Consider the following 17,242-nt stretch of genomic DNA (forward strand, 5'->3'; position numbering starts at 1 on the left):
TGTCCTCTATAGCTGATGCCTTTAGCTATTTGAAAGCAAGCAAGAATACAAAATCTCTAGGGCTTGTTTCAGAAATGCTCAGCAAGAAATTTAAATACTGCAGTACCCAATTCAGACTGTGGAAAGACCTGAGCATCCCTTGTAAAGTAGGGGCAGAAGGTGCTAAATATCTGATAAGAGACATTCAGCTCCTGGCAGATATTAGGGCTCAATAAACTCACTGTAGCCTGTCAGAGCCTTGCAAATAAGCCCTGGATCAGGCCCCAAAGGCAAGATCAAACACCCGTAGGAACAAAAAACCCATCTCGAATGGAGTTTAACTTTCTAAGTCCAGCCACTTCGTTATAACAACATGCAGTCTGGGAAGCCTCACCCACCAGTTTTTTTCCACTCACCAAATATAGCTTAAAAGTTAGCTACTTTTTGAATGCAGAGGCAGAGCTGGCTGTGCAGGTAGTAGTCTTTTGCCCCATCCTCCTTGGGCTCCGCTGGAGTGGCCCTCTTTGGCAGGCCCAACGTGTGCCCCGCATGTGCCGATGGAGCTGGGCTCAACCCTGAGCACAGCAGTGATGGCTGCAGTCCCAAGTGCACAGCTGCTGGAGCGGGGTCCCTGATTAGCAGGGAATACAGGAGTCCTGAGGTGAGGAGGAGAGGGAGGAAAAGCACACGTTACTCTGTAATCTACCTGCTATGACATGACTAGGGAAGACATGGTTTCTAGCCCGTTTCCAGTGTTGTTTATGCATTTTAGGGGAAACAGTCACTGGATGCAAATCAGCGAGAAGTCAGAGTGCCCCAGTCTGCTGGCATATGTTCCTTCAATGCCTTTGTTTGTGTGTAGATATGTTCATGGATAAATCTTTTGCATTTGTTAGAACCAAAATTTGCAGCCTATGTCTGTCTCATTTGTAGTCAAGTCTTCAGCCTCAGAGACTTAAGTGGGGACAAGTTACAACATTTAAGCGCTCTTTGCCAAGCAACTGCCTGTAAGTTTTCGTAACATGAAAGAGGAAGAAACCAAGATGTTAGTAGATGATTAGAATAAATAATGCTGCAACTGTCTTACGCTTTTGATGAATGAGCATGATTTTGAATACTGAGTATATGGATAACTGCATCTAGACACAATGGGTCAAAATGAAATAACGTGGCATACAAATATGTATGCATAGGACAAGTATGTTCTGGCATTTTCAATAGCCCCATATTCTTTTGCACAAATGCAAGCGTGTGCATGCATGAATGTACACTAATTCACTAGAATCAGAGTTCCTGTCAAAGGCCTGTTATCTCAGATTAAGGGGACATGGAGAAAGAAACAATAGGCACAAATTAAAATACAGGAAATTCCATTTAAACTTAAGAAATAACTTGTTTTTGCTGTGAGGGTGATCAAACACTGGCACAGGTTGGCCAAAGAGATTGTGGAGTCTCCATCTTCGGAGGTACTTAAAACCCGACTGGACACAGCCCTGAGAAACCTACTTTGGATGACCCTGATCAGAGCAAAGGGCTTGGAATAGATGATCTCCAGAGATGCTTTCCAACCTCAATGACTCTGTGGTTCTGTGAACTGTAACAAAATAAGCCTCTCTGAGAGAGCATGATGTACGTTTCCCTAGTAACTTGCTGTCTTGCAAAATGTCAGCTGCTCTCTTTAGAGAACTGGATCTTAGAAATGTTACCAAAAAAATTAAATCTTTCTTATTTTTTTGTTATATAACCTTGCCTTTCTCTCCCTGGTAATCACTTCCAGATCTTCTTTAGTCATTGAATAGACTAATTTGTATTTTCCTCTCTTCTTATGCTTTTCTGCAAGCTTAATTTCTCATTACTGTTTCCCTCCTGGCCGTTATACAGTTTGACAATTTTCACTTCCATCCCATATCAGCTTGGAGTGATTAATAGGACTAGACTGATGGTATTGTTGACAAATGAGTTACTTAGCGTAATCAGAAAAATAATTTTGTTGTCATTCTCTACCCATCTTAAAATGATGAATTTTAGGAGATATGATTGCATGAAATAAAGATCCCATCCCTCAGTTAAGTCACTTTGACTTGGAGCTCCCAAACATTAACTTCCTACCTCTTCTTACATCTGTTATTTTATCCACAAGTCTCCTCACTTCATATGGCTACTCAAAGGTAATGCTTATTTGAAGATATTTTTTAAGACGCTAGGAATACAACTTTAAGAATAGTTGCCTGCATATATTTGTATGTGCAGTTATTGCAATTCCTTAATATGAAATAGGCCATGGGGTTTTTAATCCACATTATAGGCTTATAGCTAGCATTTTTGCACATAAATTTTAAGACTTTCTCTTTCTTCTTTTTGCTCTCTCCCCCCCCCCGCCCTTTGCTTTTCTTTTTAATAAAACTGACTCTTTAACAAAGTTCAACTTAATTATCATTATAAATGAGTGGTGTCTCAGGACAGCACAGAAAGGTGAGCGATCTATTTATTTTTTCTAGATTTTAGAAAAGCAGGTTAACAATATGGAGAGTTCAAAGGCATCTGAAAGTGATGTGAAGAGGCAACTCGCAAAGGCTGATACTATCCTCAGCAAACTAGCATTTCTTACCTACTTCCAGCTCCAAAAAGCTTAGAGATATTGTACTGTAAACACTGAGAGAAGTTGCTTACAGCTCAAATACTCACTTTTAAATAAGTTGGTTTTCTATGGCAGCTGTCAACAAAGCAGTTTTCTCTTCAACAATGGACTCGGGTCATTTTAGCTGCCTTTATTACTATATTTTAAATTAACTAATTATGTAATTATAAAATAGGTGTCCTCCCTTCACTGAGATGTTGAGCAGCTATTCTTGCCTAAGGGCTGTCGACTACAGAATTCCTTCATATTCCTGTACCTGGAATTTTTTAAGAAAACTCTGTGAGGTATGCATCCAGTTTCCATTGAAAGTAATTAAATTCTTCATTTTCTTATGCCCACCTTGAAAATTAAAGTGATAATCCTCACAGTAGTCAAAGTTCAGATTCTAGAGCTCACTCTAGTCCAATAGATCCACCTTCACTGGGCTGATGTAGCTTCATGTCCTATACATTATGAGAGGTAGAAGATCACTCTAATGTCTAATGGTTTCTCTTAATCCAGTTCCCCCTCCTGCCTGACTGTAACTCACTATTTAGTATTTCAGGCTCTGACCAAGGCGTAGACATGTTTATGATGCTCCTGGGTTGTGTTTGACTTGAAATGAAAACTGGTACCTCTAACTCCTTAACAAAGCTTCAAGGCATAATTTTTGAGCTGACTGCCTTTACAGTCTTGAATTTCACCCTACAGCTTGCATCTAATCTGATGTTTTTTTCTCAGTTTCAAACTTCAGTTTGTAGTTTATTTAGATATAATATTCTAGGAGTGGCTGTAAATCGGTTTCTCACATAGAGCATAAATAAATACAGGATTACTAGTCACTGAATCCTCACACAGTCAGAGAAAATCTGGTAATTGTTCTTAGACTAAAATAATTGCTCTTTGACTGTAAATTAGTTGGACAGAAGCACTGGGTTGAAAAAAGACAATTTCAGAAGCATGTCTTCTTCGGTACTAGAGGAATGTAAATTTTTATATTGATAGCCTAAAACCTCTTTGCAAGACAGGTGTATCAAAAGCAGCTGAAGTGAATTACATGGAAACACTGATGTAAGTAGGAACAAAACAGGGCCTGATGTCTTTGCAGTATCCTCTTGGTAGAGGAGAATGTTCTTTTAAATGTTGAAGTAATCATTCTGATCTCAGTCTCCATTTGAGAAAGGGTTGCTTGAAACAAGAGCCACTGTAATTTATAACCAGAATTAGAGAATTTTACAAATTTTATAAAAAAAATCCAATACAGAGTTTTGAAGCCTGGAGTCAGAATCTGCTCTCTCATGTTGAGTAATCCCTTATGTCAGGCATCACTTAGGATGCTGGAGACAGCTGTTACATTATACTTCACTACGGTGGCAGTCTTGGTTTCTTGGATTATAAGTAGGTTACAGCCATTCTTGCCATTAGCTGAGTGGTTAATAGTGTTCAAATATTCAGAGCAAACGTTGGAATTTCACTAAGATTCCCGGCAAGCTGCCCGCTACTGAAATGGCTGATACAGCAGTGAACAGTGTGTTGCATAAGGTTGCTGAGTTGTGAGCTTCAGACCCAAGCATACTGTCTCATTCTGTTTTAATTGGTTGCTCACTTGCTACCAGAAACTATCACTGGCATTGATAATGTCAAAGGGTTAAATCATAGACGAATTTTGGTGATCTCCATCAGGGAGAATGCACTTCACCTTCAGAAAGGGCAGCATGATCTAAGGCTTGTTTCAACAGAAGAGTTATAAATGAGTTCTATACAAGTTTGTTGTTGAGACAAGCTCTGGGAAATGTGTTTTGTCATATTGTAAGGTTTATCTGTACAAGTGGGTATTACTTTTAAATGTGCTAACTTCCATTCATTTTGTATCTTTTTATGAAGGACATACTTACCTCTGAGGTGTGTTTACCTCTAGTGATCCTGCTCTAGCACATTTAAACAGCTCACATGTTGAGTTGAAGGATCTTGCTTATTTTTCTGTTCATTTGCTCAAATTACCTTTTCCATTTTTCTTTTTGTGTCCCAGTGCTATTGTGCAAATAGATATGATGTATACCCAGAGAATGCTAAAGATAATTATATTACAGTTGTTCTTACTGTTCTAGCAATTGGACCCATAAGGGTAATGCAATAAGCTAGAGGAATATGTTCACAAACTCTTTGTAGGGCTATTAAAACACCCATGGATAAAGTTGTTCGACAGTATTCATAGGACCGGTGAATGTAAGAGAGGTCTGACTTCTATTGCTCACTCTTTCCACTGTGAATCTACAAGATGATGCTGATACTGGTGAGCAGGCATGTATAAGTTTTCTGTCCAAGGTGTGCTGAATAAGGAAGTTTCTATTCCTATGGGCAGATTGGTCATAGAGAGTATTTCTATATCTACAGCCTTTGAAAAGTCAGTTGCCACCAAGATATAAATGTAGCCCTTAGTAGAACCAATTTATCTCAGTTCAACAGAACAATATGAAAGGAAAACTAAGTATCCTTCCACAAATTCTTTTTTCCTCTGTATAAGTAATCATTTGAAATATTTGATATGTGATTACTTTTGAAAATGGCTATACTTCAAGAAAGATACAGATTTTGTTGTAGTTTTGTCATTTTGATAAGGATGTTAACTAAATTTTTAGAAAATTCTTCTCCAAATAGATCAATATTTTAATCTATTACTATTTCATATTACTTTTGACTTTGATAATTCTTTTGCAAAAGATGTAGTCTCTGTTAATGCTATATATGCATGATAGGTTTTTGATTGTGTGAGCACCCATTCTGGAAAATTCTGACTGCTAGCCAAAAGCATGAAGCTTCCTTGCTTTCAGAAATTACAGATGACAATAAAAATATAAACTCTCCAAATTAAAAAAAAAAAAAAATCCCACAACCTGTACGTATGAAACAGGAAGTTAATAAAATAATTAACTAAAATTCAAAATCTTGTGACCCATTTTAGATACAGTAGATAGTAAGTAGCTCAGTAGGGAAAACAGATAATAAAGGAAGTATACACAGCCTGCACTTCCAGATGCTAATGTCAGCTCTAGCATTGGCTCTGCCTTTAATGTAGCCAGTTAGGGTTGGAGAAATTGGCTAGAAAAATGGTGATCATAAAGAATGAGGTCTATGCATAAACAAAGCAATAATACCATAGTTCAAATGAGTACTGTTGAGGTCTAAAATTATAATTTGCTTAATACCCTTGGAGGAAAGGTATGTAGAAGTGTGATGTTGTCATTATTATTTAGCAGCATCAAGATATTTGGGCTGTCAGTCACTGGATCAATCCCAACTCACATTAAGAATTACCAAAATTCATTACCATCTACTGACTTCCCAGTGAAATAGTCTTTGGGTTATTCGTGAGTCTCAATCTTTGAAACATTGCAGCCGTACTTTTCAAACTTGAAATTGCAAGTCATTCTAGCTAAAAGGTCAGAGCTTTTTCTGACCTTATCGTGCATAGATATTTGCTTCACAAGGCAGAATGAAATCATGTTATCCAAATAAAATATTACAACCTGATTTTTTTTCCACTAATCTCTTTCTAGTGGAAAATTTTGCATTTCAAGGCTGCAAAGTTCTGTCCTTTTGACTCCCTCTTCATTCTTTTGAAATGCAATTACTGTTCAATGAAATGTTATTGCTCTATCCTATTTTTACAGCTGTTCCCTGATGTACTGTACAATGTTGTAGTTTAATAATGCTGCTAAATTTTCTTCCTTTATCAATTTCTCAAAATTTTATAATGAAGTAATATGCAAGGATCATAGTAATTTGGGGTGTTGTTTTGTTTTGTAAACACAGGACAATATCTGCAAAGACACATCACCAGGCCAACAACTTCAATATATTTGAAGGAATGGTCTGCCATGGAGTTCCAGTTGCGACAGTTTCAAGAGGCAAAGTGGTTTATGAAGGTGGAGCTTTCAATGTCACAGCAGGAGAAGGCAAATATGTCTCCCGTCCACCATTCCCTCCATATGTCTACAAACGAGTCAGGCAGCGGGAGCAGGTTAATTAAACTAATAAATCTCTGTAATGCTTTGTACAACATGAGGATAACTAGCTCTTGGGAAGAGAGGTTTGGGGATTCAATGGTAATTTCCCCTACTAATCAAAATCTGCCAAGGTGGGAGGAAATGAAACTAAGGACTCAATTTTTATTACTCTTTATCTTACAGAAAAATATCATAGACTAGTTCCTGCTCTTAGGGTAGTCTGTACAGCTCATAGACTAAGCCTGGGTACTTTTTAAAATAAACATGTCCCACTTGCAGTAAAAGTGGACAAACTTTTGCTCATGAGTAATCTGACTAACTGCTACATTTCATCACTGATTTCACTGAAAATCAGAGAGGCTTAACATCATATGCAGGAAGAAATCTTACACTGAGGAGGAAATCAATAATTTTCTAACTCTTTCATGGATCAGATTTTTGGAGCTAAACCCTGTAGAATATTGAACACTTGGCTCTGTTCCAGCAAGAATGTGTTAAAAGCTGAACATGTGCAAAGTGGACCAAGCAAGATAGCTCTGTTCAAGCTCTTGTTCTTTTTTTTTTTTTAAGAGAAATATTGCAAAATACATGAAGATTGAATTTTCAGTGCCTATTTACCATGCAAGCATTCATGAAGAATGCTTTTGCGTCCTTAGTGTTACTTATTGTGAGCAGGATTTTCAGAAGCACCCAGACTAAGTATATTTTAAAATCACAACCTGAATCAGTCGGATTCACTGCAGGATCTAAAAGTTGAATCAGACTAGCATCCATGTAAGATATGGCTCATTGAAATGCTTCCAAGATAATTCTGTATATTTCTTCCTGCTGTTGTCTTGATGGACTGAAAAAGACATGTAAAAGTGGCTGAGTGAGGCTTTCCTCCAACGACCACACTTTCACAGGAGCTAGTGGGCTGCCTGGAAGTTGATCCACATAATACAGTGGATAGGCAGGGAAGTCCCCTCATGAGCACACAGTTTTTCCCTGAGAACTGAAAACAGAAAACAGATTATTGCATTTTTGGGTTTTCCAAACATAAAGGAACACTGGTTTTTTTTGTACCAGCACAAGTCAGTGTAAATTAGATAAACTAGAGATGTTTTCACTTGCATTGTTAGCATCTAACTGCTGTTTCTACTTTGCTTTTTATTTTGAAACCAGATTCCTCATTTAAATCTGTCCACAAATTTTATATATTCTACTCACCTTTTCAATGTGAATGAAGGTTAATGTTTCTGGGGGAAAGGAAGAGCAAAGAAAATAATCTGTGCCTGGACTTCCCAGGCCTAGTAGAAAAGTGAACCAATAGTCCTAACTGTGAATTTGTCCAGAGAAAAGATCTTCCCTTTCCACTGGACGTGTAACTGAATTGAAACAATTGCTCCAAACGTCATGCAATTCCATGGCCAGCTGCAGATAAGATGGTCTCACAGGCTAAATAGTGAGAACTGCTCACCTACAGTAGACTCATTCTGCATTTTTAATCTAGATAGATTCTCTTTGCAGTGTTCATCTTAGAAATCATAGTCCTTTGGATCTATCTTCAGTGGGAGATGTGTCGTGCACAAAGTTGTGCATGCCTGTGAGTCTATTTAAACCACTGGCCATTGAAGATATTTGGTACTTTGTTAATGAGGGCTGCTTATTATTATAGCACTTTCTTTGTTGTGCAGTGTTGATCCCTTCGACTTTTAATGCAAAATAAATGCCAGGTAATGGTAATAGAAACTAGCTATTGAAAACAGATTTGTGCTGCCATTACATCAGCAAAAACTGGGGGCATTCCTTTTCATGTAAGAGAACATGTTGCAGTTATTAAATATTTAGGTGCTTCCTCAAGCATAGCTGAGTTCTAGTGACTCCAGATCCTGGCATCTCTGCTAAAGCCTTATATCCCATGTTAGAGGAAGATTAGTATCAAAACTACACTAAAATTTAGAAGAAATGTGATAATTACAGAATTCTGAAAGACTTCAGTGAACATGGTGGTTTCCATTTCCTATCAAAGCTAGAGAGAATTTTCCCTTAACCAAAAATCAAGTGCAGCATATTTTCAGAAGTGATTTTCCAACCAGCTCAACCTCCTGTAGCCAGCAGCTGGGATGGTGAATGGTAGATACCCACACAAGGCAGGATTTGCTTTGTTTCACTGGTGTTCATTACCCTCTCTTACCTGTATTAAGATCATCACTGGAAAATGTGATTACTTTAACAAAGAACAAGCTTATAGCTTGAACATGCAGTGAGTCAGATGTTCTGGAGAGCAGCTCAGGTGTGTTTTCTCTGTACGTGTTCTCTCCTGGGATATCCTGAAGTAGCTGAACCAAGATTAAAAAAATATACAGAAGCAACCAGATTAATTGATTTATGATTGTGTTTTAGCATATCCTAATTATTTATGTGCCATAATCTCTGGGGTTTTGCCACTCCAAGATCTGTTTGGACTAAGGAAGGGAGAAGCATCAATAAAATGAGGTGGAACATGGTCAGTTACTTCTTTAAAAAAATGGGTTTAGAATTGCTTTGTTACAGTGCTGAACAGATTGAGCCACCCAGCTCCTGATGAAAGCTGAGAACTGAACAGTTTAATCCCAGTGTAAGGGATCTTTTCAAGAGAGAGGTTTGATGAAAGTTGGGATGCATAACATACGAAGCTAGGTTATCATAGGACTGCTGTTTTCATTATGTCCAATTTGCAATTGCAAGGGGAAGACAAATAACAGTGAAAGATTTGAAATATTTTATTGCAGGTCTGTCAGCCTGTTCCTGTTAAGAGAGCACCATATACAGACGTGGTCTCAGGAACTTTCGTCACACCAAAATAAGAGGCTCATTCCCCAGTTTTGGCTCTTGCAGGTAACTATCTCTTTTGATGAGTGAAAACTACTTTACTTAATGCTTCTCTGAAACGTCAAGAAAACAAAAGTGTAGCAGGCTGTCTAGCTTGTGACAGGCTTGTCTGAAATAAGCCCTCTCAGAAGCTGGATTGTCTTCGTATCTTTAAATTTGATGAAAATGTGTGGCAGCCCAGGTATGGAGGACCTCTTTCTGATTGGAGCCTCATTTAAAAAGTTCAGTTGAAAGAAGCAGATGGAGTTTAACTGCTAGACTGATACATGGGTATGATGGCCCATAGAAAACCTGAGTTCAGTTAGCACCAGGAGTACAAACAAAGCATAAATGTTTGGCTTGCAAATTTACAGAAAAAAAAACCCAAAACCAGCTTGATGTAAAAAACTAAATTCTTTAGTGTCCCTGTGTTACAGACAATAACTCTCCACCAATTGTGCTGTTTGGGTTAGGCTAATAGATCTGTTTTGCAAGGACAACAGCAAAAAGAGGTCTTCATGCAATAGAGGTGCTGCAGTCAATGCCAGCAGTGGTCTAATGGGTGGTTGAGCTGCTGTAAGGCTCAGTGCTGCTAACAGGGGAATAACACCCAGCATCTCCCCTTCCCTCCTCTCCAGTGTCCACAGTGTGGAGCTTCATTATTGACACTCCCCCACCTGTATATGCCCTGGTGCTCAGTAGATCTTTCTGTGAGCTGATTTACTTGGTAAGCCAGCAGAAAACAATTAGCTTCCTTTTTCTGGATTAGTTTTCTGTTGGCTTAGTGAGTTGAACTGTCTCTCAGAAGAACCTAGCAAGGATCAGCGCAGTGCAACATATGGGTGGGATAAGGCAGCTGGAGAGAAGGACTAGGCAACAACACCTCACTCTAACTGTTTAACAAGCAGAAGAAATGCTTCAGGAAAAAGTAAAAGAACTAGGTAAGACCTTCAGCAAGCACAGTTGAAACATGATGCTGCTGTGTGCCAGCTGCAGCTGAAATATTGTCTGCTACAGCAGGGGAGTTGATTAATATGGGTCGGGGGGACAGTGGGTGGCAGTAAGTGTGACAAAATCCAGGCTGAGTTTTTGGGTGCATATGTGTACCAACAATGAGATCAGCTGGTTTGAGAAATGATTTCCCGATAGATGGATGTAAAGCCCCAGTTCACGCCTCACATAAAATGGGTCTGTTCTTAGTGCTAATTAATATGAGGACAGGAACAAACCTGCGATGGTGGGAGGGTGAAGTTAGCTTTTCCACATTTCATTGTTTCGTTCCTTTAAAGCTACCTCACAGTGAACCTCATCCAGGGCATCAGTAGCAGCAACAGAGTGCAGCATCCTATTTGTTTTCTTCTGTCATATGGGAGAAAGCTTTTGTAATAGAGAGGACTAAAGGCTAAAGCTGCAATAGAGTGAGGGAGCAATAATCATTCTTTCTAGCTCCTAGCACTCTTTCTCCATTATTACCTCTCTGAGTGACAAATTGCAAAGCAGAGATTTTCCGTTGAAAGATTATATCATATTGTCTTTTTCTTCTCTGTAGATAAAAGCAAATGAAAATGACCCTGCTGTCCCCTCCAAAGCAGTGCATTCTGGGTCCAACAATCAATCCACAATCAACTTCTCAAGAGCCAATATGAAACAACAGTAACCAATAAACATTGTACTGGGCTTCCTACATGAAAGTTGTCATTGCAATTTCTCTTTAAAAGGAATTTTGTTATAAGAACTGGAAAATTCTTTTTAGCAAATGGAGTAATAATAAAATAATAACTACAATTATAATGTGGCAGCAGCTCTGTATGTTCTTAAAAGTAGGTAAGTTTGGGGATGGTATTTCTTAATATTTATCTTTAGAAGGTATCAGCTAACCTATAAGGTAAAAGCAATGAGCAACGGCCTTTAAGCACATTTTCTACTCTGTTAGGTCACAGGAGACGAATCCTAATTCTCTAATTTCGTGTTAGGAAGATCTCTGTTGTGCTTAGCAATGCAGAGAATTCTGATAGTAGAGGCTGAATTTGATTTCTTGTTTTTCCCTTCCTGGAAGGGGTCAGGTACAGAAAAATGCTGATTCAGGGGAACTGTCACTATTTTAGAGCTGCTGCTACATCTCCCTGTCCCTGTCTTTAAAGGAGTTTATACATTTTGTCCCTGCCAGTTGCACAGCTGAGCATTTATTGGTGTGTTCAGGTGTTTCCTTTGTTACACCCTGGGCAAACCTATGCTAATCATACTGGTGAACTCACCTACATTACTGTTTTGTGTTCTGGTTTTACGGAGAGACATACACCCATAATGTGAAGGCTTATGAAGTGGGATCACCAGAGCAAGAGCATAACGCATTAATTTAAAAAAATTTTTTTTACTGAAAATGTGAGTTTTTTCCTGATGTAACTAATACTTTGTTTTTTGTAGGATAGGATTCCTAATTTAAAAAAAAAATCTTGTTTGCTCAATTTATCTGATTTCCCATTTGAGAGGTAATTGTATTCTTAGAAGCATGACTCTGTTACCATGTCTAGACAGGTTTTGCCTCGGAAACCTAGAATGTTGTTTAAAGTTTCATTTTCACATGTGATAGCCCTTCTTTTTAGGCAACTGTCACTGGGGAATATTTAAGAGAGAAATGAGGCCAACACAAAAACATCTGTACAGTGAGTTTATTGTCCTATATGTAGAAACAGTATAACCTATACTTCTGTGCGATCCATGGGCCAAACAGGCACAGAAAGACTTTCAAATTTTAAGACAGACACAGAAAGCATATAATAATTACTGTTATTTTTAATTTGACAGTGGAAAGCAGACTTGCTTTCTGAAGTTGTAGTTCCTGGTATATTCACAGGCATACAGTGATGTATGAGCTTGTATGAGAAACAAACTCCTACTAGGTTGGTAGTTCTTTTGTCTCTAAATAGCAAAGGAGAATTTTCTTTGTAAGATGGTGGAGGATAATCATGGGGATGTTCAGGAAGAGCTAGCACAGGTTCCCATTTCTCAGGTTGTCTTTGGGGTGGCAGAATAGCAGAACCAGGCATCCAGCACTATTACAATGACTATTACAAGGGAGCAGGGTTCACTGTTCACTGTAGACTTCTATGCTGCAATGGTCTGCATCTGAGTTTGTTGTTGTAGTGGGTTGACCCTGGCTGGATGCCAGGTGCCCACCAAAGCCGCTCTATCACTCCCCTCCTCAGCTGGACGGGGGGAGAAAATATAACAAAAGGCTGGTGGGTCGAGATAAGGACAGGGAGATCACTCACTAATTTCCGTCACGGGCAAAACAGACTCGACTTGGGGAAAAATTAATTTATTTCATTACCAGTCAAATCAGAGTAGGATAATGAGAGATAAAACTAAATCTTAAAAACACCTTCCCCTCACCCCTCCCTTCTTCCCAGGCTTAACTCTACTCCTTATTTTCTCTACCTCCTCCCCCGAGCGGCGCAGGGGGACGGGGAATGGGGGTTGCGGTCAGTTCATCACACGTTGTTTCTGCCGCTCCTTCCTCCTCAGGGGGAGAAGGACTCACACTCTTCCCCTGCTCCAGCGTGGGGTCCCTCCCACGGGAGACAGTCCTTCACGAACTTCTCCAACGTGAGTCCTTCCCATGGGCTGCAGTTCTTCACAAACTGCTCCAGCATGGGTCCCATCCACGCGGTGCAGTCCTTCAGGAACAGACTGCTCCAGCGTGGGTCCCCCACGGGGTCACAAGTCCTGCCAGCAAACCTGCTTCAGCGTGGGCTCCTCTCTCCATGGGGCCATGGGTCCGCAGGTCCTGCCAGGAGCCTGCTCCAGCGTGGGCTCTCCACGGGGTCATAGCCTTCCTCAGGCATCCACCTGCTCCGGCGTGGGGTCCTCCACGGGCTGCAAGTGGATATCTGCTCCACCGTGGACCTCCATGGGCTGCAGGGGGACAGCCTGCCTCACCATGGTCTTCACCAGGGGCTGCAGGGGAATCTCTGCTCCGGCGCCTGGAGCACCTCCTCCCCCTCCTTCTTCACTGACCTTGGTGTCTGCGGAGTTGTTTCTCTCATCTTCTCACTCCGCTCTCTCTCTGGCTGCAACTGCTACTCCCCTGTAACTTCTTTTGCCTTTCTTAAATATGTTATCCCAGAGGCGCTACCACTGTTGCTGACTGGCTCAGCCTTGGCCAGCGGCGGGTCCGTCTTGGAACCCGCTAGCATTGACTTTATCAGACATAGGGGAAGCTTCTAGCAGCTTCTCACAGAAGCCACCCCTATAGCCCCCCCTGCTACCAAAACCTTGCCATGCAAACCTAATACAGTTGTCTAGTCTCCCTCTGTAATCAACAGAGAGAAGGGTGTTTCTGGAACATTATTCATCTCTGCATCAAGATCTAGAACAGGCTAGATGAACCTGTCCAGAGTTGTTCTCCTTTGGAATGAGATGAGTAGTTTTCTTGCAATGCCAGTTTGTCTCCATTGACTACAAAGAAAATACAGTGTGACTAACTGGTGCAGATGTCTACTCTGCAGCTGCCTTCCACCTAGCCCATCTTTCCCTCTCAGAACTGGAATTTTCTGGTATGAAGGACGCCTGTCTTTTCTTATGTTTTGTCTCATGAAGAGTGCATGTCAACCATGAATCCATTCTTTTTAATTAATCTTTTGCTATCTTGGAAGAAGAGCAGAAATTTGGGAAGAGTAGGGGAAAAAGCAGGGGGGAGAAAGGACATATTTCTACTTTTAACAATAAATTACATTTGTGTGGAATCTTTCATCTGAGGCTTCAGGTTTTAACAATTATTAGAGCCTTGCAATTGCATGATATACCTGTGAGAAGTAAGTAAAATTAGAATAAGTTTACAGTTGTGAGAAATATGGATGCTCAAAGCTCTGAAATCCCTCAAGTGATTGAATACGTGTAGTTGCCTTATGTTTAACACCCAGTGTTGGCTTAAGTGAGTTGCTCAAGGCCAAAATGACTCAATTATGACAGAAATGAAACCCAAGAGTAAAGGCTGCCAGTCCTTTGGCTACTGTGGACGTGCCTAGGACTTTCAAATGTCCTTTGGGCGCGTGGGACACGTACTGAGATCAAAGTGATACAAAAGACTGCAGATCATGAAAGCCCAAAGGAACAAAGTTAGTGATTTTTCTAAAAACAGATGTTTTCACAGTGTGATAACAGCTAGTAGTTTTATGAGTTATATAAACACCCATTTTGTAAACTGAGCTCTCCAAACCATGAAAGTGTATTATCTGTGGAAAAATGTATAATCTTTTTAGCTTTCTTACAGATTTTTATTAGATTAGAAATGAGGAAGCTTCTCCCTGTACAATTAGCAAAGAGTTCCTGATCCCTACGTTGGTATTTACTGCTCTGTACCATGGATTATTCTCCTCATAGGGAGTATCCTTTCAATTTTTTTCTTAACAAATGCCTACTTTTTAATTCCAATGACTGTTTTAACTATTGTGCAGATGTCATGAAAAACATTACCTGCATATTGTGAACTGGGATTTACACCAAAGCATCTGCTGTATTTTTACGTCCTTGAGTGCAACAAGTTATTGAGCTTGTCAGGTTTGTGATATTTATGAGTATTTGTTTTGCCGTGACACATGCTGGCCCTAGTACCTGAATCCTGCCTCTAGCCACAAGGTGCCAAGTAATAGCCCTTAGAAACTGTGTGACATCAAAAGTATTTCAGCTGTGCTATTCGGGCACTACTACTAAGGTTGAGACTGTCAGGCTCCAAATCTCTGCGGTCCTTGTTCTTTTTCCACTTATGTGGAGCACACTGTAATGGTGGGATCTTCACAGGGATATAATTTTGGAACTGCCTAGGTCCCTGTTCCAAAACACCAGTAATGAGTGACAGCAGAGCCACAGTAGGATGTTTTTTTCTAGTAGGCATATAGTTATTTTGGGATGCAATGGGATTATAAAAAGCATGTATGTCAGCACAGGTCCTGAACTGGAGCACTGGAAGGAGCACTGAGTGGTCTCTCAGTCCTGCCTCAGTCTCTAGACCCTGACAAGACTTCTGAATTTGTCCTACAACCTCATCCCAGCTATCGCTTGCTCATTACATTCTCACAAAGTTGTTGGCGCTGTGCTAAGACAACAGATGCCCCACACTAGGTTGGAAAGCTGGTTTAGAGATGACTTCTGCAGGCCACACAGTTTCTTTGAGCCTTTCATGGGGAAGTAAGACAACAATTGCTTTCCCAGATGTTTGAATCCTACCTCATTTAGCCACAATCCTCAGGCTTCTCCAGTGCCTACTGAGAAAAATGTATGTTTTCTTTGACTGTTCCTTCAGTCTGTTAGTCACTCAGCTAGAGCAGACTATTTCTGATTGATTTGAGAGGTGGCATTGCTGCATCCAAACCCTTTTTCTCTGAAGCAATACATCTCAGTACTGAGGAGCTGAGGATCTGTTTTGTCAAGGCTGAAACACAGAACAGCCTTTCCTTGCTTAGCACTTCTCTTTGGGATTCTGCTGGTTTCCCCTCTCTCTTGTATGGAAAGGTTGAAGACTCAAATACATTGTTAAAGTAAGGAAAAAACTCTGTTAATCATATTTTTATCACTCTTCTCAGCCAGACAGAAATCTGGGATGTTTAGTACTCCATTCTCCCTGGTGACATGGATTCCGGGTGCAGGAGCAGAGAAGGAATTTGGGAGATCTAATCCTGGCATACCTAATATTGCTTTCATCCCCATCATTTGCCAGAAAAATCCTCATATAGCCAGTATGTGTTTATTGCCCGGTTGTCTGTTGGCTATCATTTCACTACCTGTGAAGAGCTCATGGCTGTAGTGCAAGCACCTACACCTGCAGTGCTTCTCTCTTCAGCCTGAAGTACCAGGGGATCTCTGCAGAGAGTAGCAATACTGGGGCATGTAGCTGTACGGGGCCACTGGAGGGCAGGGCTGGTATTATGTATCAGGAATGAAATGAGAAGGAAGTTACTCTCATGCACAGGAGCACCCATGAAGTCTGTTCACATATTTTAAAGTCTGTGCCCATAAAGTCGACAATAACATCCCCATTTTCAGGCTTTATTTCATCAGCAGCAGAGAGTGATCCTTTGATCCTTACTTTCCACTTTGCGATGTAAAACAGAACTAGAGGAAAGGCTTTGCCTGCTCATTTCTTCTTTAATTGCAAGCATCTCTGGGCTATTTAAACTGTGATGAGAACACAGTGAGTCAGTGTGACAATATTGACAGAGCAGGGATCAGGGTGAAAGCACTTGTAAAGCCAGCATTCTCTGACTTTGCGCACCCAACTGCCCACACGAAATGCTGCAACAAAACTAGCACAGAGGAAAAAAAAGCCTTTAGCTTAGCTATGATGCAAGGCAAGTTCGGGGTACGGGTGGTGATAAGGAGAGTTCCGTAAACACGGTTGTTGAAAGGAAACATCCTCATTTGTATTGTGCTTCAGGAGGGTCAGGAGCACTAGCATGTCTCTGTGAATTATCTTCACAAGACAATCAGGTCAGCCTTTCATTAATTTTACAAACCAGATTTGATCCAATTGAGGGATTTTTCACAGTAAATCAAACAGGTTCTACACTAGTGAAGGACATTGAAAAGGAAGTTGAGCTCTGCTGTGAGCTGGGGGAAGGAAAGGGGTGAATGAGTCAAAAGCCAAAGCCAGACTTCTCCTCAGACTCTTGTTCTGGGTGCTGAGAGCATTTCTGACAAGCCCTAGAGAGGCAGTTAGAGACAATGCCCAGTAACGTGAAAGATACTAAAAATTTCCATTAAGCCAATAAATGAATAAATAAAATCCTTAATTTCAACTGTACCTATAGTT

The 17,242-nt window shown here is 40.3% G+C and overlaps 1 protein-coding gene across 1 annotated transcript in view; it reads left to right on the forward strand.

The window, feature by feature from the left end:
- The window catches only part of DPYS (dihydropyrimidinase), a 33,981-nt gene extending 22,812 nt beyond the window's left edge, over positions 1 to 11,169 (forward strand). Inside the window, exons 9-11 of the mRNA XM_050891429.1 lie at positions 6,410 to 6,617; positions 9,357 to 9,462; positions 10,985 to 11,169. Coding sequence (XP_050747386.1) covers positions 6,410 to 6,617; positions 9,357 to 9,431 — 283 coding nt within the window. The 3' untranslated portion in view covers positions 9,432 to 9,462; positions 10,985 to 11,169. The remainder of the gene's footprint in view (positions 1 to 6,409; positions 6,618 to 9,356; positions 9,463 to 10,984) is intronic.
- The last annotated feature ends 6,073 nt before the right edge of the window (positions 11,170 to 17,242 follow it).

Source organism: Gymnogyps californianus, chromosome 2, assembly GCF_018139145.2.
Source record: "Gymnogyps californianus isolate 813 chromosome 2, ASM1813914v2, whole genome shotgun sequence".
Lineage (NCBI taxonomy): Eukaryota > Metazoa > Chordata > Aves > Accipitriformes > Cathartidae > Gymnogyps > Gymnogyps californianus.